This window comes from Chlorocebus sabaeus, chromosome 25, assembly GCF_047675955.1.
Source record: "Chlorocebus sabaeus isolate Y175 chromosome 25, mChlSab1.0.hap1, whole genome shotgun sequence".
In the NCBI taxonomy this organism is placed as follows: domain Eukaryota; kingdom Metazoa; phylum Chordata; class Mammalia; order Primates; family Cercopithecidae; genus Chlorocebus; species Chlorocebus sabaeus.
Genome location: NC_132928.1, coordinates 73,394,463 through 73,418,617, shown reverse-complemented (window position 1 = coordinate 73,418,617; position 24,155 = coordinate 73,394,463). Strand labels below are relative to the sequence as shown.

The following is a 24,155-nucleotide window of genomic DNA, read 5'->3' as shown; positions in this document are numbered from 1 at the left end:
AAATGTAAAATTTGATTACACAGAACACTCTAAAATGCTATGGGGTATCAACCAGACTCGGTTTGTAAATTGTTTTCTACACCCTAGGTTTTTAATCCCATGTAAAATACTTAGAAACCATGAAGTCCAACTTAGGACATGCAAAGTGAACTCTTTATCCTATATTCTAATGACTCGATAGTCACCTAATGGTTCTTGAGTACCTACTGCTACGTCAGGTGCTAAACGCATCTCAGAGGAAAGAGACACGGTCTACTGCCCGGAGTTTAACGAGTGAAGACTATCGGCAATATCGCCAGGGTCAAATTATTCATTCTTCAAATTATCTGGTACAGACATAGTCCACATTATACAGCGTTCACAAGTACATTTTTTAAATGAATTCAAATGAAAATTTTCCAAAGGGAATTACTCAATTTAGAAATTCCATCATTGTTACCACGTTTCTACTGAGAAAGCATACATAGTATATAAAAATTGCTTCACTAAGAATTGACTGAACACTATTGTATCAGGCATTTAGAGGCAAATTACCTGGGCAGGTGGGCTATCAGATACAGCTGATTTTCATCAATTAATTGATTAGAGGAAAGGTCTAATAACTTGACTGTCTGGAGAACATCTGTTGGCCTGTATGGAAAATAAAATTTTTTCACTGTGAATTTCTCTTTTGTTTTCAAAGAGACAGCCTTAAAATGCCTGCATTTGATGCGATGGAGGGTTGGGGGTAAAAAGCAAGTAGATATGACTATAAAAGGGCAACCTGAGGGGTGCCTCTGGCAATGCACAAATTCCTGCCGGTGTCAATGTCCCACCTAGCCTGTGATCCTATTTCATAGTTTTGCAACTTGTTACCAATGGGGGAACCTGGGTCATGGGTACAAATGATATCTGTGTATCATTTCTTATAAAACTTGATGTGAATCTATGATTACCTCAAAATTAAAAAATTTAATTTAAAAAACCTGCAGGCCAGGCACAGTGGCTCACGCCTGTAATCCCAGCACTTTGGCAGGCCGAGGTGGGCAGATCACCTGAGATCAGGAGTTCAAGACCAGCCTGGCCAACATGGTGAAACCCCATCTCTACTAAAAATACAAAAATTAGCCAGGCATGGTGGGCCGTGCCTGTAATCCCAGCTACACAGGAGACTGAGGCAGGAGAATCACTTGAACCAGGGAGGCGGAGGTTGCAGTGAACCGAGATGGCGCCACTGCACTCTAGCTGGGCAACAGGAATGAAACTCTATCGCAAAAAAAAAAAAAAAACACACTTGCATTTGCCTACATAATGAAACCCTTCTGTACACGAAAATCTTTAAGATTCTGAATCCTTTAATTCAGAATCTGTTGTAAATTTTCTCCCACAATTAGGTTAATTTTACACAGTAATTTAATATTATTAATAAAAAAAGGGAGATGAGGCAACAATATATTTCAGAGAACAAGGTTTTACATGTACTTTGGTACAATGACCTGAAACAGATGATGCTAATGAAAAATACATTATTTAATCCTTACAGCATATCCTACAGAACTTCTATTTAGAAATAGCAAATTGGCTGGGCACAGTGGCTCACAAGGTCAGGGGTTCAAGACCAGCCTGGCCAAGATGGTGAAACCCCGTGTCTACTAAAAATAAAGAAAATTAGCCAGGCGTGGTGGCAGGCGCCTATAATCCCAGCTACTCAGGAGGCTGGGGCAGGAGAATCGCTTGAACTCAGGAGGCGGAGGTTACAATGAGCCGTGATCACCGCTGTACTCCAGCCTGGGCGACAGAGTGAGACTCCGTCTCAAAAAAAAAAAAAAAGAAAAGAAACAGCAAGCAGCAAGTTAATACACTGATGCAAAACTAAGATAACTCATGTCTTCACAAATACTTAATTCTGACGAGTTTCCTTTGATTAGAACCAATTAGTCAAATTCTAATTTGCGAAGGCAATGAATAATAAGCATTTTTCCTAATTCTTGTTTACAAATCTTCTAAAAATTAAGGTGAGATATAATTGAGACCATCTGTTTACTCAGAATGATGACTAATGGGGATAGATGCATTTAAGTAAGCCCTAGTTACCTTTCGGAAATGACAATATTGTTAGACTCCAGGTAGAGTTCCTCCAGGCCCGGGCACCAGGCGGCACACCGCAGCACCTGGAAGAGAAACTCGGCTCAGGCTCAGGTGGCCTCTGTTGGCTGTTTCTTCCCGGGCATTCACAGGAACCACCACAAGGATTCAGCTCAGTTACTGTTTCAGCAAACAAGTGCCTCACCGACAGTTCATAAGACTGTTTCAGGCCTGGGATGGTGGTGGGGGGGTGATAAATAAAATGTTAAAGGAGTGCATTTTAATGCTGTGGGAGCACATACTGTGGGCACTCTGAGGCCTCGGAGGTAGGTGTCAATGCATGGTTTAGGTAAGACAGCTACGAGGTGCAACAGGAGATACTAACTGCATGTGTTAGTATTTGATAGAATTTGCTTAACCAAAAGAAGTAAATTGATGTTAAATACCTTTCCTCAATTCTAAATGCCAATCTGGGTTTGTAAAGGATATGCTAATTTTTCATGTCCTTTCATAAATTTCTTAACAGTTATTTCTTCTTTCATTATTTTTTAAAGTTTTCATTATATATTTACAACAAATATCCTACATCCATGATTCTCTCCAGTCAAAAGTTCTTTGAGGTCAGGCACAGTGGCTCATGCCTGTAATCCCAGCACTTTGGGAGGCCGAGGCAGGTGGATCACTTGAGGTCAGGAGGTGGAGACCAGCCTGGCCAACAGGATGAAAGCCCATTACTACTAAAAATACAAAAATGGCCGGGTATGGTGGCACACACCTGTAATCCCAGCACTTTGGGAGGCTGAGGCGGGCAGACTGCTTGAGGTCGGGAGTTTGAGACCAGCCTGGCCAACATGGCGAAAACCCATCTCGACTAAAAATACAAGAAATTAGCCAGGCATGGTGGTGCATGTCTGTAATCCCAGCTAATTGGGAGGCTGAGGCAGGAGAATCGTTTTGGCCCATGAGGCGGAGGTTGCAGTGAGTCAATATCACACCACTGCACTCCAGCCTGGGCAACAGAGCAAGACTCCATCTCAAAAACAAAATAGTTGAGATAACGCCCTTGGCCATGGCCAGAGAATGGAATCATCTGACTCACCCATCCTGCAAACTGTCCTGCAGATAGCACAGGTTTTAAACTAGCTGTTAAACCTGCCCGTGACCTTGTTGGCCTTGGCCACGTTCATCCACATGGATATATGGTCCTTGGCACTGATGACGCAGTTGCTGGTGGAGCATTTCTGCCGCATGCACAGGTCCACGAACTTGCTGGCATCTTTCTGCATGTCAAGACCGTGCCTGCTGCTACCACACTGCACATGAGCCTAATTTTTTTTTACAAAAAAAAAATTTTACAAAAAATTTTTTACAAAAATTATTATATATTATTATATATAATTATGTAATAATTACATAATTTTATTACATAATTATATATAATAATATATATAGCATCTACAGGATCTCTCGATGTTGCCTAGGTGGGTCTTGAACTCCTGGCCTCAAGCGGTTCCCCTGCCTGGGCCTCCCAAAGTGCTGGCTGGAATTACAGGTGAGAGCCCCCATGCCCAGCCTCACCAACTATTTCTAAATTTTCTCACTGGAACTTTACTGTCATCTCTACCACCTGAATTTCTGTGTGCCCTTCCTAGTTTATTTGGAGGGTGAGGTGGGTCTTGCTCTGTCGCCCAGGCTGGAGTACAAAGGTGCAGTCCTAGCTCACTGCAGCTTCAAACTCCTGGGCTCAAGTGATCCTCCCACCTTAGCCTCCCAAAGCGCTGGGACTGCAGGTGTCAGCCCCAGTGCCTGGCCCCTTCTTGTCTTCCAGCTGCATCTACACTGGAGAGGGAGTAAGCACCTCACAGAGGAGGGGCCCTAGGAAAGAGGCTCCGTGGGCATATTAAGGGCACAAGGGACTCACCTGTCTCTCACTGAGCAGCCTCTGTGGCACTTCCTGGGTGAACATAGCTGGGAATGTATTTCTACACCCTTGGTTTGAAAGTGGAATGCCCGAACCGGGTGCGGAGGCTCACGCCTGTAATCCCAGCACTTTGGGAGGCCGAGGTGGACAGATCATTTGAGGAGTTCAAGACCATCCTGGCCAACATGGTGAGACCCCGTCCCTACTAAAAATACAAAAATAAGCTGGGCATGGTGGCAGGCGCCTGTAATCCCAGCTACTTGGGAGGCTGAGGCAGGAGAATCGCTTGAACCCGGGAGGCGGAGGTTGCAGTGAACCGAGATTGCGCCACTGTACTCCAGCTTGGGCAACAGAGCGAAGACTCTGTTTCAAGAAAAATAAATGAATAAAAATGAAAGTGGGCTGGGCACGGTGGCTCTGGCCTGTAATCCCAGCCCTTTGGGAGGCCGAGGTGGGCAGATCACCTGAGGTCAGGAGTTCGAGACCAGCCTGACCAACATGGAGAAACCCAGTCTCTACTAAAAATACAAAATTAGCTGGGCCTGGTGGCGCATGCCTGTAATCCCAGCTACTCGGGAGGCTTGAGGCAGGAGAATCACTTGAACCTGGGTGGTGGAGGTTGCAGTGAGCTGAGATCGCGCCACTGCACTCCAGCCTGAGCAACAAGAGCAAAACTCCGTCTCAAAAAAAAAAAAAAAAAAAACAGACAGTGGCATGCTCTGGGTGTGTGAAGTCAGCACGCCTCAGAGGAAGTTGTACCGCCAGACATAAGTCCCAAACGCTGCTGTGCCGAGGACCCACAAGTCTACTTTTGAGCCCAGCTGTATAAAATGAACAGCGGCTTCCAAAAGCCGAACTTCTAACAAGAAAAGGATGTGAGAACCTTTCTGCTGCTTGGCTTCTGTTCTAAAAAAAACTTACAGGAAAACTCAGGGAGCTAGTCAATAGCTAACACGACGGCTTTTCGAAGCTCAGCACATCCTTGCTGCATACCACAATGGAGCGCCACTGTTTATAAAGGCCCCAGAACAAGTCCAAGTGAGCTGAGAGAGGACACGGATTCCTAAATGCAAAACTCAACTACGATGCGCTTTTAACTCGTTTTTGCAAGGCACTTTAAAGAATCTTGTTATCTATTAATAGATATTGGGATGATTTAAACGAAGCCACAGTTATACTTCAATTCCCTACTAAATCAAACATTTTTAATTGCTTATTAATATGTAATAAACCAAAGAAATATGATTACCTCAGCCCACGTTATTCCTGTTTGATTGAGGACTAAAACCTTCAGTGCAGAAAACGTTCCAGTTAATGCTGAACCGGAGGGAAATTTTAGTTTATTTTCACTGTGTAGAAAAAGAAGATACAATATACTTATTTCTATACAGTAAACCCAACTGAAATAGTCATTGAAAGCAACAACTTGGGTTTTAATCTAAGGGGTTTGATTTGTTTCAATCTTAAAATGGAAATCACTTTTTTAATGATTCAAGTGAATCAAGACTACCTAATTTTTAACATTTACAATATACAACTTTTTGGGATCAGCTGTGTAAAGATGCTTTCACAGGATTAGGGCAGCCGTATGCGGCTGCAGGCTTCCTAAACCCGAAACTCAGGCGTTTGCAAGGTGAGCTTCCAGCTTCACGAGACATGGCTCTGGATAGTGCAAAGCAAGGTCCCGTTCTCCAGACTCTTACTGATACACTGAATCGTGGGCTAGAATTTTGCTTCTCTAAACATAGAGTCTGCCCTTTGGCTAGGAGGATGGATGAAATTATGACTAGGAGGATGGATGAAATTATTGCCCCTTAAATTCTTTCTCAAAACTCTATTCAATCCTGACAGTCCCTCTGAAAGAAGATATATTAAAAAACACAAGCCCATATTTCTGAAGATGAGACACCATGGGTTGAGTTACCCCTATTTGCTGTATTTGGGAGCACAACTCATTCAGGCCTGTCTACCTGCTATACTGTACACTCACCTGTCTATGCAAAAATGGTTTAAGAATGAAAGGGGAAACCTGGGCCGGGCGTGGTAGCTCACGCCTATAATCCCAGCACTTTGGGAGGCCAAGGCAGATGGATCACCTGAGGTCAGGAGTTCAAGACTAGCCTGGTCAACATGATGAAACCCTGTCTCTACCAAAAATACAAAACTTAGCCGGGCATGGTGGCAGGTGCCTCTAGTCCCAGCTACTTGGGAGGCTGAGGAAGGAGAATCACTGGAACCTGGGAGGCGAAGGTTGCAGTGAGCCGAGATCCTACCACCGCATTACAGCCTGGGCAACAAAAAAAAAAAAAGGAGGAAGCCTGGCTAAACCCTTGGAAAGTTAGGTTCTGAGATTAAAACAAATCAAATACTCAGGAAGGCCTGGAAAACTGTGACGTTAGTAAAATAGTTAGATTAATGAAAAATCCTTATCAAAACACAATTAAACAGTATCCCAATGAAATTACTCATTCCTACAGCAATTAAACGCTAGAAGTTTTCAAATTTCAAATAAACAAGCACTTTTAATAATATCACCTCTCCTCTCCTACTCCACAATTAAATATCACCTCCCCCAACCTTCCATCTTTATGGTCAGGCTAAAAAGAAATAAGATCTTGCAGTTCAATGTCAATCTAACTCATCCCCCACCTGATAAAAGTTAAAACACACTCCTTATTCATGAATCACCTCATGTGACCATTTGCAAGGCTATAATAATCAATGTGCCCTTAAAGATTAAAGTGTCCTTAAAGAGGCGGGACGTGGTGGCTCACACCTGTAATTCCAGCACTTTGGGAGGTCGAGGCAGGTGGAAAACCTGAGGTCAGGAGTTCAAGATCAGCCTGGCCAACATGGCGAAACCCTGCTTCTACTAAAAATACAAAAAGTAGCCGGCAGTGGTGGTGGGCACCCATAGTCCCAGCTACTCAGGAGGCTGAAGTAGGAGAATCGCTTGAACCCAGGAAGGGCAGGTTGCAGTGAGCCGAGATTGCACCATTGCACTCCAGCCTGGGCAACAAGAGTGAGACTCCATCTCAAAAATACATGTCTGCAGCTCCATTTTACAGGCTGCTTGTGTTCGAAAGGAAAATAATTTGGGGTTGCTCTTCATTAAAAGGAAAACCTTACTGAGGACTTCTATACCCTCACTATCAGCCTGAGTAATTTCTTCTTAACTCCTGTATCATCAGGTGGCAGCCTTAATCTTTCTGCCTCAGAGATGCTGTGAGGGAGCAAGGAGATGACTTTTATTGTTCATGAAAATTCGGCAACCAAGAGTTCATACCTGAGATTAAGGACTTCCAGGTGTCTGAGCTGATCAGCAATGTGGATCACTTCATCCCATGATGACAACAGGTTTTTTGACAAATCTACCCTTCTAATATCTAAAAGCACACGTTAAGAAACAGTAATTTCAAAAGATTCACAAAAGACATAAAAGTAGTTACTCTTATTTCCTCAGCATGAGTGCTTTAACCTTTCATTTTATACCCTCTAGTTAACTTGAAATTTTTTCAGGAGTACATAATACTTTTAAGTTATCCAAAACTTCACTGAGAAACTAAAAAGTTCATTATCCAGCCGGGCGCGATGGCTCACGCCTGTAATCCCAGCACTTTGGGATGCCAAGGTGGGGGGATCACTTGAGGTCAGGAGTTCAAGACCAGCCTGGCCCACATGGCAAAACCCTGTCTCTACTAAAAATACAGAAATTAACCAGGTATGGTGGCATGTGATTGTAATTCCAGCTACTCAGGAGGTTGAGGCACGAGAATCTCTAGAGCCGGGGAGGCGAGGTTGCAGGGAGTGGAGATTGCACCACTGTACTCCAGCCTGGATGACAGAGTGAGACTGTCTCAAAAAACTAAAAATAAATTAAAAGTTCATTGTTATATACTCAAAACTTGAGACAAACATCTACAATCAAATGAAAAAGAACCAAATGTCATAACATTAAACCATCCTAGCACTATCCAACAAAAGGAGACGGGAAAAGCAGTGAGGGTAACTTTGATTTCTTAAGCACCTAAGGTATACATACAAGCCTCACCCCGGCACATGACCTTCTGTGGGGCATCATTACCATAGGAATCTCCAGATAAATAGCATCTGCAGGGGAGATAAGAGGGGTCAACTTGGGACACATGTTCAAAAGTGCATGACTTAGGAATTGAGAGGGTGTCCCATAGCCTGGAAGCAGTTATAACAGTATCACTCCAACTGCCCCTGATACAGGGGTTCAGAGAGGATAACACAGTGGGACTGCAAAAGCAAAGCTGATGGGCAACACAAGCGCAGGTGAGGCGCTAGGTGCAGGTGCAGCGCCATCAGGAAGGGGCACAGCTTAGCCAGGTCCCCACAGAGAAAAAGGAGCTTGCAGCAGGACCGGGCCAGCTAGTGGAGGAGCCTACACTCTCATCTAATATGTGTATGTGTGGAAATCATTCAATGTACTCGTCTATTCTGCAAGTAATTATTTAGGGCCAGGAGCATCACAGTGGCAAAGCAGAGTCTCATCAGGGAGAGATGATCGCGACACAGGGGCCTCTACAGTGTGTCACAGGCAGGCCTGTCTGTGCTCAGGGACAGAGCAGGGCACACAGGAAAGGTGTGTGGCTGTTCTATATGCAGTGCTCAGGGAAGACCACCTCCTCCAACAAGAGGGCATCTGAGCAGAGAGCTGAGGGAAATGGGGGGATGCCATCTGGGAGAGGAGCACGCAGCGAAGGAGTGACGAGCAAAGGCCCTGGGATGGGAACGAGCTCAGCCTATGACCCGGACGGCCGGCGCCTGTGTGACTGGAGCAGATGGGCTTGGGGGTACTAGAAACGAGGTCACAAGGGACAAGGGGCCAGGCCACACATCACAAAGGCCTTGCAGGCCACTTCAAAGTCTTTGCTAGTCTTTGCTTGAAACGGGAGATACTGGAGGCTTTGGAACAGCGACAGATGACCTGGGTCTTTTAAAAATCACTCTGCTTTGACTTTGATCTATACTATGTCCAAAAAAAAAAAAAGGAAAAGTCACTGTGCTGCTGGGTTGAACACGATTGCAGGAAACAAAGGAGGGCCGGGAGTCTCCCGGAGGCCAGAGCAGACCAGCAGCATGAGAGGGCAGACCACGGCAGAGGGGGCGTCTGACTCTGGACTGGGGCTCACAGGATTGCCAGTGGATTTAGGTATGAGGCATGGGAGACAGGGAGTGTCAAGGACAACTCCAAGATCTGTGGCCTTTGCAACTGGAACTGTCATTTACTAAGAGGGGAAGACTACAGGATGGGCAGGCGTGAGGGGTCTTAGTTTTGGACATGCTAAATCTATGATGGCTATGAGACATCCAGACAGAGGTATCAAAGCAGCGGCTGGAGAGACAGATGCCAAAGAGGGCAGGCCGTGGAGGAGTGCCAGCCACACCCCAGAAGGTCTCTCAAGAAGCCAGGGCTCCCAAATCTGAGCCTCGGGGTACACCCAACACCCTGCAACCAGAGAAAGGTCCCATAGAAGTGACTGAGGAGGACTGGCCAGCAACAGAAGAGCTCTAAGATCCAGGCCAGGCACGGTGGCTCACGCCTGTAATCCCAGCACTCTGAGAGGCCAAAGTGGGCAGATCACCTGAGGTCAGGAGTTCAAGACCAGTCTGGCCAACATGGTGAAACCCTGTCTCTACTAAAGATACAAAAATTGGGCCGGGAACTGTGACTCGTGCCTGTAATCCCAGCACTTTGGGAGGCTGAGGCGGGTGGATCACCTGAGGTCGGGAGTTCGAGACCAGCCTGACCAACACGGAGAAACCCCGTCTCTACTAAAAATACAAAATTAGCCGGGCGTGGTGGCGCATGTCTGTAATCCCAGCTACTCTGGAAGCTGAGGCAGGAGAATCGTTTGAACCCAGGAGGCGGAGGTAGTGGTGAGCTAAGATCGTGCCATTGCATTCCAGCCTGGGCAACAAGAGCAAAACTCTGTCTCAAAAGAAGAGAAAAAAAAAAAATCAGCCAAGCGTGGTGGCACGCACCTGTGGTCCCAGCTACACAGGGGGCTGAGGCAGGAGAATCGCTTGAACCTGAGTGCCAGAAGGTTGCGGTGAGCCAAGATCGCGCCACTGCACTCCAGCCTGGGTGAAAGAGTGAGACTCCATCTCAAAAAAAAAAAAAAAAAAAAAAAAAAAAAAAAAAGAGCTCTAAGATCCAGTAATAACAACAGCAGCAGGGACAGCCACCACCCTCACTGCTGCCGCCACTGCTAACCAGACCCAGGCACTATGCTGATTTCTGGGTTGTTTTCCTTTTTCACAGCAGAAAAAACGGCGGCACAGCAGTCAGAGAGCTGTGTCATTGTGTGCAAATGAACAAGTGGGAAATTACACCCAAGTCAGCCTCGATTCAAAATCCATTTCATTGCACCCCATAATGCAACAGGGGTCATCAAACGTACATAAAACGTGGAGAAAGCTTCTTTACAAAAACAGTGGCATCACTCCAAAGCATTGGTTAGAAAGGAAATAATTTTAGGCAGGAACCAATTAGGAAGCTCTGCAAGAAGGTCAGGAACAAGGGAAGGATGGCAGAGAAGATGCGAAGAAAGGGATGACTCCAAACCCGGTCGCCAGCTACCCATGCCCAAATCCTGCCAGCTGCCTGGAGCTAACAATGGGGTCTACCCTCGTAAACAGTTGCATTTCAACTGGTAATATGAGTACCTACAGGATAGCCTTGATTTTGCTGTGGCTGTCGCATCAAATGGAAGGGAAAAAAGTCAGGCTGCCGAAAATTCCAGACCCGGCAAACACCCTCCAGGTCCCCTCGGGCTCCTCCTCCACCCTTGGGGACACACCTGCAAGATGGTTTCTGTAAACTGTTCCTCCGCTCCTCCTCCTCAGCCTCCCCTTGGCTGCCCTAGCTTCCTGACACCACCTTACGCAGGCTCATGCAAGGGGTGCTTTCCAGGCCTCTGGGTGACACTTTGGCCACCTGGTGTTTCCATTAACCCTGCTAAATCGGCTGTTAGGCTGCTGAGGAAGGGTTTAAGTCCAATCACACTTCCCTCATTGTTGTTTCCCATTATGTAGCCTAGAGTTGTCATTGTCTCTAAGGTCTGTACAGAGCATACAGACCACCTACATCCTGAAATCAACCACAAACAACAGCTCTCAATATGTGGTCACCCCTCCCACACACACTGTCCCCGTGAACGCACAGGTCAGGCCCCTGGGCACAGATTCTCCTCCGCAGGTCATGAGGGAGGAGGCGGCTCATCCCCTCCCCTGGAAGTGCCCTGAGATTTGACATACCCAGGTCTGCAGCGCTCCCACTGCCTTGAGTTCTGGTCAAGTAAATAACCTCAAAGACAGACCAACTCAAAACAGGATGACTGGATTAAGCACCCAAAGCAATACTTCAACTTCTGGCGAGAATTCAATTGGGACCTGCAAGACATTCATCACTGTATCTGCAAACACCAACGGTGACTGGATTATCTCATGAAACCTCATTTCTTCGTGTCCTGGGGGACATTTTTCTCCAGAAAAGTGCAGTATAAACAAACAACATGCTGATTCTCCAGGACACCGTTGACAGCTCTGAGCAACCCAACAGCCAGCACTCCCAAACCCATCTACTGCCACATCTGTCCTTTTTTTTGAGACAGAGTCTTGCTCTTGTCACCCAGGCTGGAGTGCAATGGCGCGATCTCGGCTCACTGCAACCTCCGCCTCCCAGGTTCAAGCGATTCTCCTGCCTCAGCTTCCCAAGTAGCTGGGATAACAGGCACGCACCACCATGCCAGGCTAATTTTTGTACTTTTAGTAGAGATGGGGTTTCACCACGTTGATCAGGCTGTTCTCTAACTCCCGACCTTAGGTGATCCACCCGCCTTGGCCTCCCAAAGTGCTGGAATTACAGGCATGAGCCACCACACCTGGTCCCTCACCCCCTTTTTTTTTTTTTTTTGAGATGGAGTCCCGCTCTGTCACCCAGGCTAGAGTACAGTGGTGTGATCTCGGCTCACTGCAATCTCTGCCTCCCAGGTTCAAGTGATTCTCCTGCCTCAGCCTCCTCCTGAGTAGCTGGGATTACAGGCACCCGTAATTAACCATACCCGGTTAATTTTTTGTATTTTTAGTACAGACAGGGTTTCATCATGTTGGCCAGGCTGGTCTTGAACTCCTGACCTCAGGTGATCCATCCGCCTTGGCCTCCCAAAGTGCTGGGATTACAGGCATGAGCTACTGCACATGGCCCGATGACCAATCTTCTGAAATAGTTTAGGAATAGACCAGGCAGAATGCAGAATGCTCTGACACTTCTGTGGCACTGGCTCCTTAGCAAACTCTTTTCTGCATCCACTCCATTCCCCTTACTCCAGCTGCCTAGCTCTGAAAATGACCACATATTTGCAGCACGCTGGGGTCAATGGAGGAGGCTGCTCAGGGGCAGACAGTGGATGTTGTAGCTACCACAGGTCCCAACAGACCCCCAGGCTGTTTCCCCTAAGGGAACTGAAACTGCAGACACGTAGATGGAGAGAGTTCTGATTTAATTTCCTTCATTGCACCGTCCGGGCATTTTGCCAAAGAGAGCTACTTCACCTGGCATCTCTGCACTCAGGAAAAAACTGATCAAAACTGATACTTTTTGCAAAAGTTATTATGTACAGATCAAATAGACTTAATGAATTGGGGAAAGACCTTCTAAAGTTAGAGAAAATCTATTTGGTTACCATGGGAAATTCTTCTTTTTGTTGAGACGGAGTCTCGCTCTGTTACCCAGGCTGGAGTACAATGGCGTGACCTCAGCTCACTGCCACCTCCGCCTCCTGGGTTCAAGCAATTCTCCTGCCTCAGCCTCCCAAGTAGCTGGGACTACAGGCACCCGCCACAATGCCTGGCTAATTTTTTTGTATTTTTCGTAGAGACAGGGTTTCACTGTGTTAGCCAGGATGGTCTCGATCTCCTGACCTCGCGATCTGCCTCTCTTGGCCTCCCAAAGTGCTGGGATTACAGGCGTGAGCCACCACGCCCAGCCGAGAAACTTCTTAATAGAAACGGGGTCTAGCTGTCATCTAGGCTGAAGTATAGTGCATGACAGGCTCCTCACAGCCTTGAACTCCTGAGCTCAAGCAGTCCTCCCACCTCAGCCTCCTGAGTAGCTGAGATGACAGGCACATGCCACTACACTCTGTTTTGTTTTGTTTAATTTTTTATAGAGACAAGGTCTCGCAATGTTCCCAAGGCTGGTCTCAAACTCCTGGACTCAAGCAGTCCTCCAGTCTCAGCCTCCCAAAGTGTTGAGATTACCGGCATGAGCCACCATGCCCATCCTCGAAATTTTCTTTTAACTCACCTCCAACATTTTTGCTTACGGGCAAAAAAGCAATATATGACAAAAATAACACTAATAAGAGGAGGTAGAGAAAAGAGATTCCAAACTTCATAAAGAGCCTCTTTTGGAGTATTATAACAAAGTGCATTCAGCTGCATGAAACCAGAACCAGAGTCTTTCCCACTAAAAATAACTGCATGAGACCAGGTGTGTGGCTCACGCCTATAATCTCAGCACTTTGGGAGGCCGAGGCGGGCGAATCACCTGAGGTCAGGAGTTCGTGACCAGCCTCGCCAATGTGGCGAAACCCCATCTCTACTAAAAATACAAAAATTAGCCAGATGTGGTAGCAGGCACCTGTAATTCCAGCTACTCGGGAGGCTGGGGCAGAGGAATCGCTTGATCCTGGGAGGCAGAAGTTACAGTGAGCTGAGATCGCGCCACAGCACTCCAGCCTGGGCAACACAGCAAGGTTCCATCTCAAAAAAAAAAAAAGAAATGCATGAGAAAACAGACCAGGGGTGAAGCAGATTCGTCTTGGGTTCCCGGTACACTGTCAGCGGCCCAGGTTCCCTCTCCTCTGCTCTCCCAATCTGTACCAGATGGCTTTCTTCACACTTGCAAGACAGCTGCCAAAGCCCTGGGCATTCCATCCGCTCAAGGCAGGGGGAAGGGGAAAAGCAACAGGCAAAAGGCAGAGGCCAACCAAGTGTGCCCCCTTTCTTTCTTGAGACGAAGTCTTGCTCTGTCGTCAGGCTGAGTGCACTGGCGCGATCTCAGCTCGCTGCAACCTCCGCCTACTGGGTTCAAGCAATTCTCCTGCCTCAGCCTTCTGAGTGGCTGGGACTACAGGCACATGCCACCATACCCGGCTAATTTTTGTATTTTTAGTAGAGATGGGTTTCACCATCTTGGCCAGGATGGTCTTGATCTCCTGACCTCGTGATCCACCTGCCTCAGCTTCCCAAAGTGCTAGGATTACAGGCGTGAGCCACTGCACCCTGCCAAGTGTGCCTCCTTTCAAGGAGCCCGGTCTAGAAACTTCCACCTCAACTGGGGGAAGTCATGCTGGCAAACTTGCAAGCAAAGGCGTCTGGGAAGGTAAATAATTTATCTGGGCCCCAACTACACCAAGCAAAACTGAACTGCATTAGGAAGGAAGTTGTGAAGAATAGACAATGGGTAGGCAATTAGCAGTCTCTGGCACAGGCATCAAATCCAAAGTCAGATTCCAGTAACAAGCTCTCAGTGAAAAGGATACTAGGACATGCTTCGGCAACTCCTCCTTTTTCACCAGCACAACTTACTGCACAGTTCCTCAGAGAAACTTCTTGCAACTTGCTCAGCTGACTGCATGAAAAACAGAGTTCACATGGATACATAAGCACGTATGCCATCCACTGGCCCTTTAAAAAATTAAACACATTTCAGACATATAAGAGGGTACCAAAAATAATATACAAATACCAGTAACTACCACTCAAATTAAGAAATAAAACATTACCAAAAAAAGAGCACTACAAATATTACAAAAGCAACTGAAGTCCTCTGGGACCCTCTCCAAACATGATTCTCCCTCTACTCCCCAGGGGTAACCTTTTTTTTTTATTATTTTATTTTGAGCTAGAGTCTCACTGTGTTGCCCAGGCTGGAGTGCAGTGGCACTATCTAGGCTCACTGCAGCCTCCATCTCCCAGGTTCAGGTGATTCTCCTGCCTCAGCCTCCTGAGTAGCTGGGATTACATGCGTTTGCTACCACACCCGGCTAATTTTTGCGTTTTTAGTAGAGACAGGGTTTCACCATGTTGGCCAGACTGGTCTCGAACTCCTGACCTCAAGTGATCCACCCACCTCGGCCTCCCAAAGTGCTAGGATTACAGGTGTGAGCCACCGCGCCCAGCCCTCCCCAGGGGTAACCTTATACTTATACTACATTTGGTGTTTATTTAATTCTTAAGCATTTCTTAATATTTTTACCATGTATTTCCATATCCCTAAACAAATACAGCATTTTTTAATATTCTGAAACTTGATATAAATGGTATTCTACTCTGCAGAGCCTTCTGCAGCTGACTTCTTCCTCAACAGTCTATTGTTCAGTGGTGAGATTTCACTACAGTGACACATGGAGCTCCAGGACATTCATCTTCACACCTGATAGTGTTTGTTATATGAACAGACCACAAGGAATGTAGATACTCTTCTGCTGACATTTAGATTGTTCCCAACCATGCAGAAGTACACGCTATGGAGTGCTTCTTGCACTCACATGTAAAAGCCTCCCTAAAGGACTTCCTAGAAAGCGTGCCCAGCTCTAGCATGACCAGATACTTCTGGCAGCCATCTGTTAAGTGTAGAGAATCTTGTGTTTTCTATTCATGAAAAGAATCTGCATATATAATGTCTAAGAACACAGAATCTGGAACCAGACCACCTGGGTTCAAATCCCGATTCCACCATCTCCTTTGGCTTTGGAGAAGTGAATTAGCACCAGACCACCTGGGTTCAAATCCCGATTCCACCATCACCTTTGGCTTTGGAGAAGTGAATCAGCACCTCTGTGCCTCAGACTTCACATCTCTAAAAGGCCACGGTATATGCACAAGTTCACAGCAGCCTTATTCCTGGTAGTCAAGAGGTGGAAGAACCCAAGTATCCATCAACAAATGAAGGGATAAACAAAACGTGGCACGCATATACAATGCAATACTGTGCAAACTTAAAACAAAAAAAGAAGGAAATTCTGACATATGCCACAATGTGGATGAACCTTGAGTGCGTTATGCTAGGTGAAATAAGCCAGTCACAAAAGAACAAATACGTGGCCGGGCGCGGTGGCTCACGCCTGTAATCCTAGCACTTTGGGAGGTCAAGGTGGATGGGTCACCTGGGGTCAGGAGTTCAAGACTAGCCTGGCCAACATGGTGAAACACCGTCTCTACTAAAAAAAACAAACAAACAAAAAAAACCAAAAATTAGCCTGGCATAGTGGCGGGCACCTGTAATCCTGGCTACTCAGGAGGCTGAGACAGGAGAATCGCTTGAACCTGGGAGGGTGGAGGTTGCAGTGAGCCAAGATCACACCATTGCGCTCCAGCCTGGGCAACAAGAGCAAAACTCTGTCTCAAAAAAAAAAAAACAAAAAAAACAAAACAAAACAAAAAAAAAAAAAAAAAAAAAAAAAAAAAAAAAAAGGAAAGAAAACCTAGGGTACAAAAGGCAGCAGCAGAATTCAAGGGTAGAGGGTCCCAAACTTTCTCAGACCACAGGGTCCTTAGGGTTTCAGTAATTTTTTTCATGGTACTTAGGCCAAAATAAATACCTCACAGTTCCAATTAAGTATGTAGTTAGGGCCAAACAACTTAATCATTACTTATGTCCTGTTAACTCAGTGTCTGCTGGGCACTGCCCAACTTCACAAACCCTGCAATCAGACTGGACACCACCAACTCCATTTCCAGTTCCACACTGATTTAAGAGATACTTGCTTTTTAATAAAACAAATATTTCTGTTGATGCATGATAAATGTACATAAATACTTGTGTTCTATCGCAGCAATCGCCCAAAAGCCAGCTTTGTAGGCTTATGACATCATTGAAAAGAACAACAGGAATCTCAGAAACAGCCAACTACTTCAAACTGTAGTTTGCACTGTGTCCGACAGATGTCACTCCTTCCCCCTAACATTTAAAATAGCCTGCCTTGCCAGGACAACTTGGCACTAAGGGTGAGGACTCAGATCTCAATCCAAGCACCACTCTAGAGCCAAAGCCATCTCCAAGAGAAACCATACATAACAGATTTTTAAATTTGCTTTTGATTCCTTTATTGAGTCTTTTCTTAGTGGTACGATCTCAAAGCTGGTCAGCTGGATTTTATTGAGGAGATAAGACAGTGGCTTAAAGTAGAGGTTTCAACTCCTAAAAAAAACTCCTAAAGCTACCATTAATTGCAGGATCTCATTTGTTATTCACAACAGCACTTATATCTTAGGTTTTATGTTGTAATTGAGGAAACTGAGGCTTAGAAACAGGAAGTAGCTATCTCTAACTTCTGTCAGAGCCAAAAGTGACTTAGCTGGCGTCTGAACCCAGCTTAACTCCAACACTGGCTGCATTCCACCAAGCTGTCTCATAATTTCTGAACTGACTAATCTCTAGCCAACATACGAGATTGCTCCAGAATCTCTAAAATTTTACCTTTTCAATCAAGAAAGACACTAGCTAATGATTAAATTCAATGATACTCAAGTAGTAGGGTCATTTACAGAAAAATTCATGAGTTACATAGTTGTTCATAAACTAGGGGACAAAAATCCGTTTGCAATTTGTTAATATTCTTAGAGCCCACAATATTCTCTGAAAGAGATTAACCAATAAAAATTTAAAAAATGCTTCTTTTGGGTAAGAGATATTTAAATATTTGAGTTTTTTGTTCATTTGTCTGTCATTTGAGACAAAGTCTCACTATGTCACCCAGGCTGGAGTGCAGTGGTGCAATCATGGCTCACTGCAGCCTTGACCTCCTGGGTTCAGGTGATCGTCCCACCTCAGCTTTCCAAATAGCTGGGACTACAGGCACGCACCACTACACCCAGCTAATTTTTGTATTTATTTATTTATTTTTTGTAGAGACAGGGTTTTGCCATGTTGCCCAAGCTATTTATATTTTAAATGGGAACAAAGTAAAGAACTCTAACCCCTATGAAGCATGTAGTTCTTTAAATCCAAGTAAATCAGTAGGGTAAACAGTAAAAACTGTTCATGATAGTTATGTCTTTTTTTTTTTTTTTTTTTTTTGAGACAGAGTCTCATTCTGCCACCCAGGCTGGAGTGCAGCTGCATGATCTCGGTTCACTGCAACGTCCACCTCCCAGGCTCAAGCGATTCTCCTGCCTCAGCCTCCCAAGCAGCTGGAATTACAGGCACATACCACCACATCTGGCTAATTGTTTGTATTTTTAGTAGAGACAGGGTTTCACCATGTTGGCCAGGCTAGTCTCAAATTCCTGGCCTTAAGAGGTGGATGTGAATCCGCCTGCCTCGGCCTCCAAAAGTACTAAGATTACAAGCATGAGCCACCGCACTCAGCCCGTTTATGATACTTATATCCAAGTGGTGGCATTAGTCATACTTTTTTGTTCAATTTGTAATTGCTAAATTCTCAACAATCAAGGTATTTTGTTTTATAAAGAACAGTCCATTTGTTCCTTTTTCTAAAACTCTTGATTTATTCTGAGTTTTTTTTTTTAATGGGGGCCATGTATGCTAAAGAGTAGATGTACCAAGAAATGTATTTATTTTCAATATTGTTCCCATGTGCACTTTTATTAATAACAACAATAACAAAAGATAGTAAAGAAATTTACTTTGGACAGAACTATAGCTTAATTCTTTTAGAGACTGAAAGAGAATATATTGCAGGCTTCCAAGTGGCCACAAATTGATTCTCACAGTGGCCACCAGGGGTCCTTACCCAGCTGCCTCGTCCAAGTCACTCACCACAGTAGTAAGCTGCAAGGCCTGGCCAGTTCTTGTGCAGCCATGACGGGTTTTGTGTAAATATTAACTTTCTCTCTCTTTGATTCAAGCAGTTCACTGGAATGACTAGTAAGCCTCCTTGTGCAAAGTCACAACATACAGTTTCAGAGAAAAGAGAACGTTCTCATGCAGCAGTTTTAAAGTGCATTATTTTAAGGCCGGGTGCAGTGACTCACGCCTGTAATCCCAGTGCTTTGGGAAGCCAAGGATTGCTTGAGCCCAAGAGTTCAAGACCAGCCTGGGCAACATAGCAAGATCCTGTCTGTATAAAAATAAAAATACAATACAATACAATAAAATGCATTATTTAGAGCCCATATCCCAAAACTGTGATTCAGCAGAGCTGGGATGGGACCAAAGATGCGGCATGTTTCACAGCTCCCTGGGTGATGAAGATGTGTGGCCAGAGGTGGGAACTACTCCCTACTATTAATAGATGGCACCAGCACCCTCTGTGGCATAGGGAACAATTCAGACTGCTGTTTCCATTCCCAACTTACCATCACCATGAAATAGAAAAGAACCCAAACATCAGCCTTAGTTACTTAGTCAACACGAGATAATATGATGTGAATATTAATGATGGGCCAATAAATGTTTCAATTGCAAACTGGATAAATCTACCAATCCTGTTCTAACATAAGAATTTTAATTTCCCTAAATAATCCTTGGATTCCTCAAATTTTTATTTAGTTTCTGTGGAACCATAAACCAATTTAGAAGCAAATTCGTGAGCGTCCATGTAGAGTCATGGGTATTTAAATTCTGAACCTTAATAAAACCATAAAAGTCAGCTCTGCCATTAAAAACTCCACTTACGGCCGGGCGCGGTGGCTCAAGCCTGTAATCCCAGCACTTTGGGAGGCCAAGACGGGCGGATCTCGAGGACAGGAGATCGAGACCATCCTGGCTAACACAGTGAAACCCCGTCTCTACTAAAAAATACAAAAAACTAGCAGGGCGAGGTGGCGGGCGCCTGTAGTCCCAGCTACTCAGGAGGCTGAGGCAGGAGAATGGCGTAAACCCGGGAGGCAGAGCTTGCAGTGAGCTAAGATCCGGCCACCGCACTCCAGACTGGGCGACAGAGCGAGACTCCGTCTCTAAAAAAAAAAAAAAAACTCCACTTACCTTTGCTGTTTCATAAGAGAGTCAAAACCAACAGTCTCCACAGGTTTATTTCCAAGTGTAACAATTTGTTCTTTTCTATCTTCCTCTGGTCCATCTTCTAACACATAGCGGTTCTTAATTGCAGTAAGAAAGTCTGTTCCAAAATTTACCTTGTTCGGACGAATAAAGGATCCTCCTGTTGGGTGCCTGGTAAGGAACAGTGAATGAAACATAAATGCAATGTTCTGAAGGTCTCCAAAAATTTATATATGCTAAAAAATCAAAATTAGCATAAAAGAGAATATCACATACTAAATAACATATAATCAGTATGATTGACCATAAAGGGTTATGATTTCATGCAAGCATGTTAAATCCCTCTAGATAAACAAGTAATATGAAACTGATAATTCACACTAGAAAAAACAGAACTATTCAATCCATGGGAGTGGCCAGGCATGGTGGCTCACGACTGTAATCCCAGCACTTTGGGAGGCCAAGGCAGGTGGATCACCTGAGGTCAGGAGTTCAAGACCAGCCTGGCCAACATGGCGAAACCCTCATCTCTACTAAAAATACAAAAATTAGCTTGGCATGGTGGTGCACACCTGTAGTCCCAGCTACTAGGGAGGCTAAGGCAGGAGAATTGTTTGAACCCGGGAAGTGGAGGTTGCAGTGAGCCAAGATCATGCCACTGCACTCCAGCCTGGGTGACAGAGTGAGACTCTATCTAAAAAATAAAAAATAAAAATTATAGGTGGATTATATACAAAATCATTTATTTATTTATTTATTTATTTAGGTAACAGAGCGAGACTTTGTCACTTAAAAAAAAAGAAGAAGAAACAGGGAACTCTATAAATTGCTCAAAATTGTATTATAAACACTGTTTCAGGCCAGGCGCAGTGGCTCACAACTGTAATCCCAGCACGCCGAGGCAGGCGAGTCACAAGGTCAGGAGACTGAGACCATCCTGGCTAACAAGGTGAAACCCCATCTCTACTAAAAAATACAAAAAATTAGTCAGGCATGGTGGCAGGTGCCTGTAGACCCAGCTGCTCAGGAGGCTGAGGCAGGAGAATGGTGTGAACCTGGGAGGCAGAGCTTGCAATGAGCCGAGATTGCACCACTGCACTCTAGCCTGGGCGACAGAGTGAGACTCCGTCTCAAAAAAAAAACAAAACAAACAAACAAAAAAAACCAAACACTATTTCAGCTTACGATCATTACTTTTTTTTTTTTTTTTTTTTTTTTTAGGGACAGAATCTCACTCTGTTGCCCAGACTGGAGTGCAAGGACGCAATCTTGACTCACTGCAACCTCTGCCTCCCGGGTTCAAGCAACTCTCCTGCCTCAGCCTCCCAATTAGCTGGGACTACAGGCATGTGCCAATATGCCCAGGCTAATTTTTGTATTTTTAGTAGCGACAGGGTTTCACCATGTTGGCCAGGCTGGTCTTGAACTTCTGACCTTAAGTGATCCTCCAGCCTTGACCTCCCAAAGTGCTGGGATTACAGGTGTGAGCCACCAGGCCTGACCTAGTTTTGTTTTTTATTTTATTTTTTTAAAGAAAGTGGGTCTCACTCTGTCACCTAGGCTAGAGTGCGGTGACGCAACCATAACTAACTGCAGCCTCCAATTTCCAGGGCTCAGGCAATGCTCCCTCTTCAGCCTCCCACGTAGCTAGGACTATAGGCATAAGCAACCATGTCCAGCTAACATTTTTTGTATTTTCTTTAAGAGACAACATCTCAGGCCGGGTGCAGTGGCTCACGCCTGTAATCCCAGCACTTTGGGAGGCCGAGGCGGGCGGATCACGAGGTCAGGAGATCGAGACCATCCTGGCTAACACGATGAAACCCCGTCTCTACTAAAAATGCAAAAATTAGCCCGGCGTGGTGGCGGGCGCCTGTAGTCCCAGCCACTCGGGAGGCTGAGGCAGGAGAATGGCATGAACCCGGGAGGCAGAGCTTGCAGCGAGCCGAGATCACGCCACTGCACTCCGGCCTGGGCAACAGAGGGAGACTCTTGTCTCAAAAAAAAAAAAAAAAAAAAAAAAAAAAAGAGACAACATCTCACTATGTTGCTCAGGAGACAACCATTAACTCTGGAAGAAAGAAATCAGACCTTCTTAGAAGTCACCATAATTTTGGCCAGGCACGGTGTCTCATGCCTATAATCCCAGTACTTTGGGAGGCTGAAAAGGGCAGATCACCTGAGGTCGAGAGTTCAAGACCAGCCTGACCAACAAGGAGAAACTCCATCTCTACTAAAAATACAAAATTAGCCAAGCGTGGTGGCGCATGCCTATAATCCCAGCTACTCGAGAGGCTGAGGCAGGACAATCACTTGAACCCGGGAGGTGGAGGTTGCAATATGCCAAGATCACGTCATTGCACTCCAGCCTGGGCAACAAGAGCAAAACTCCATCTCAAAAAATAAAAATAAAAAAAGTCACCATAACTGAAAAGGATGAAAACTAGTATTTGTGATAAATTTTGTTAACATAGACATACATACAGTTTTTTCTAGGATGTGGGTTCACAGTGATGACCAGACTCTAAAAGGAACTTGTGATCCCAAAAAGTTAAAACCAATCCCCCACCTGGGAAGAAGTCGCCAGGAGGGAGTTAGAAACTTAGAGAGTGTGGGCCAGGTGCGGTGGCTCACCCCTACAATTCTAGCATTTTGGGAGGCTGAGGCGGGCAGATCACTTAAAGTCAGGAGTTTGAGACCACCCTGGTCAACATGGTGAAACCCTGTCTCTATTAAAAATACAAAAATTAGCCGGGTGTGGTTGCTGGTGACTGGAGTTTGGCTACTTGGAAGTATGAGGCAAGAGAATCACTTGAGCCGGGAGGTGAAGGTTGCAATGAGCCAAGATCACATCATTGCACTCTAGCCTGAGCAATAGATAGAAACTCGCGGAGGGGAGGGGAGGGGAAGGGAAACTCGGAGAGTGTGGTGTCCTGGAAGCCAATGAAGAAAGTCAACAACCATGTCCACTGCTAAAAACAGGTCAGGTAAGGTAACAGCTGAGGCCTGGCCACTGAATCCAGCAACATGAACATAACCTTTCCTACAAGCAGTCTGGCTGGGGCAATAGGGCAAAGCCCAGTGGGGGTGAGTTCCAAAGACTGGGAGGCGACTGAGCACAGCCTACCCTTGTCCTGAAGGGGCACAGGGGTCAAAGAAGGGAGACTGTTTAAGACAGGAGAAAATATCCACCTTGTATGTTGATGAAATTAATTCCGTGGAACAGGGGGAAGCTGATTATGCAGGAAATTAAATTCTCTTTTGTAGCAAAATTAAGTCCCATAGTTCTCTCATGGCTTATACACACACATCAGTGGTTTGTTTCTGTAAGTTAAACATATTTCTTAAGTTAAAAGCCTAGTTTACTGGCTGCTCTGCCTATGGAGTAGCCATTCTTTATTCCTTTACTTTCTTAATAAATTTGCTTTCGCTTTATGGATTCCCCTCAAATTCTTTCCTTTGCAAGATTCTAGAACCCTCTCTTGGGGTCTGGATCAGGCCCCTTTCCGGTAACATCTCTCTGGCGAACCACAGAAAGGATAATACTGAGGAGACCCGCCCCCCAGCCCAAAGGAAATAGACTACAGCACTGACTGAGTGACCTTGGGACACAATTGGAGAAACTGCTTATTTTACCAAGGTTTTAACTGGAATGGCGTGTGTTCCTTTAAGGAATCAAACTTGACTTACAGAGTCAATAAAAGCCCCTTGGGAAAACTGGCCTCATTCCTTGTCTACACAGTTCCTGACCTGTGTCCCACAGGCCTATGGAACACAAAAGAATGATCCCACCTATTCCTGTGAACCAACCAGTGATCTCTGGCTGCTGCTCACAAGAAACAAGAGAGATGGGTAATGTTATCCTAATTCTGGGCACATACTGGAATTGGCTAGTGACTACTTATTAGCTTGATTTCAACAACTGCCCAGTTTATGGAAAACCTTCTAATTTAGTTTACTTGGGATAATTTTACTTTTTTCATTTTGCTGTTGTGAAATATATTGCTGTGATTATACTCTTTGTGTAGGAATGCAGGATAAGCTTACTAAATGTTTTCTTAAACTGAACACTTAGTAATCTTCCAGATATCACCTTTTGTCGGAACCCAAGAGTTAAGAATGGCCTTCGCCATACCAGCGCTTTTGAACTGAGCTCCTCTCTACCCTGAA

General features: G+C 45.2%; 1 protein-coding gene across 7 annotated transcripts in view; it reads right to left on the bottom strand.

The window, feature by feature from the left end:
* TBCE (tubulin folding cofactor E) overlaps positions 1-24,155 on the bottom strand; it is an 83,993-nt gene that overhangs the window by 12,529 nt on the left and 47,309 nt on the right. For 4 of the 7 annotated variants that reach the window (XM_037986041.2, XM_007989859.3, XM_073011855.1 and 1 more), the window contains exons 4-9: positions 19,971-20,156; positions 14,563-14,651; positions 7,272-7,371; positions 5,235-5,334; positions 2,074-2,150; positions 535-630 (exon numbers count right to left, since the gene is read on the bottom strand). In XM_037986041.2, the coding sequence (XP_037841969.1) occupies positions 535-630; positions 2,074-2,150; positions 5,235-5,334; positions 7,272-7,371; positions 14,563-14,651; positions 19,971-20,156 (648 nt within the window). Of the gene's footprint in view, positions 1-534; positions 631-2,073; positions 2,151-3,236; positions 3,390-5,234; positions 5,335-7,271; positions 7,372-14,562; positions 14,708-19,970; positions 20,157-24,155 lie in introns of those variants that run through there. The other 3 variants (XM_073011857.1, XM_007989862.3, XM_037986047.2) reach the window with 2 other exon arrangements.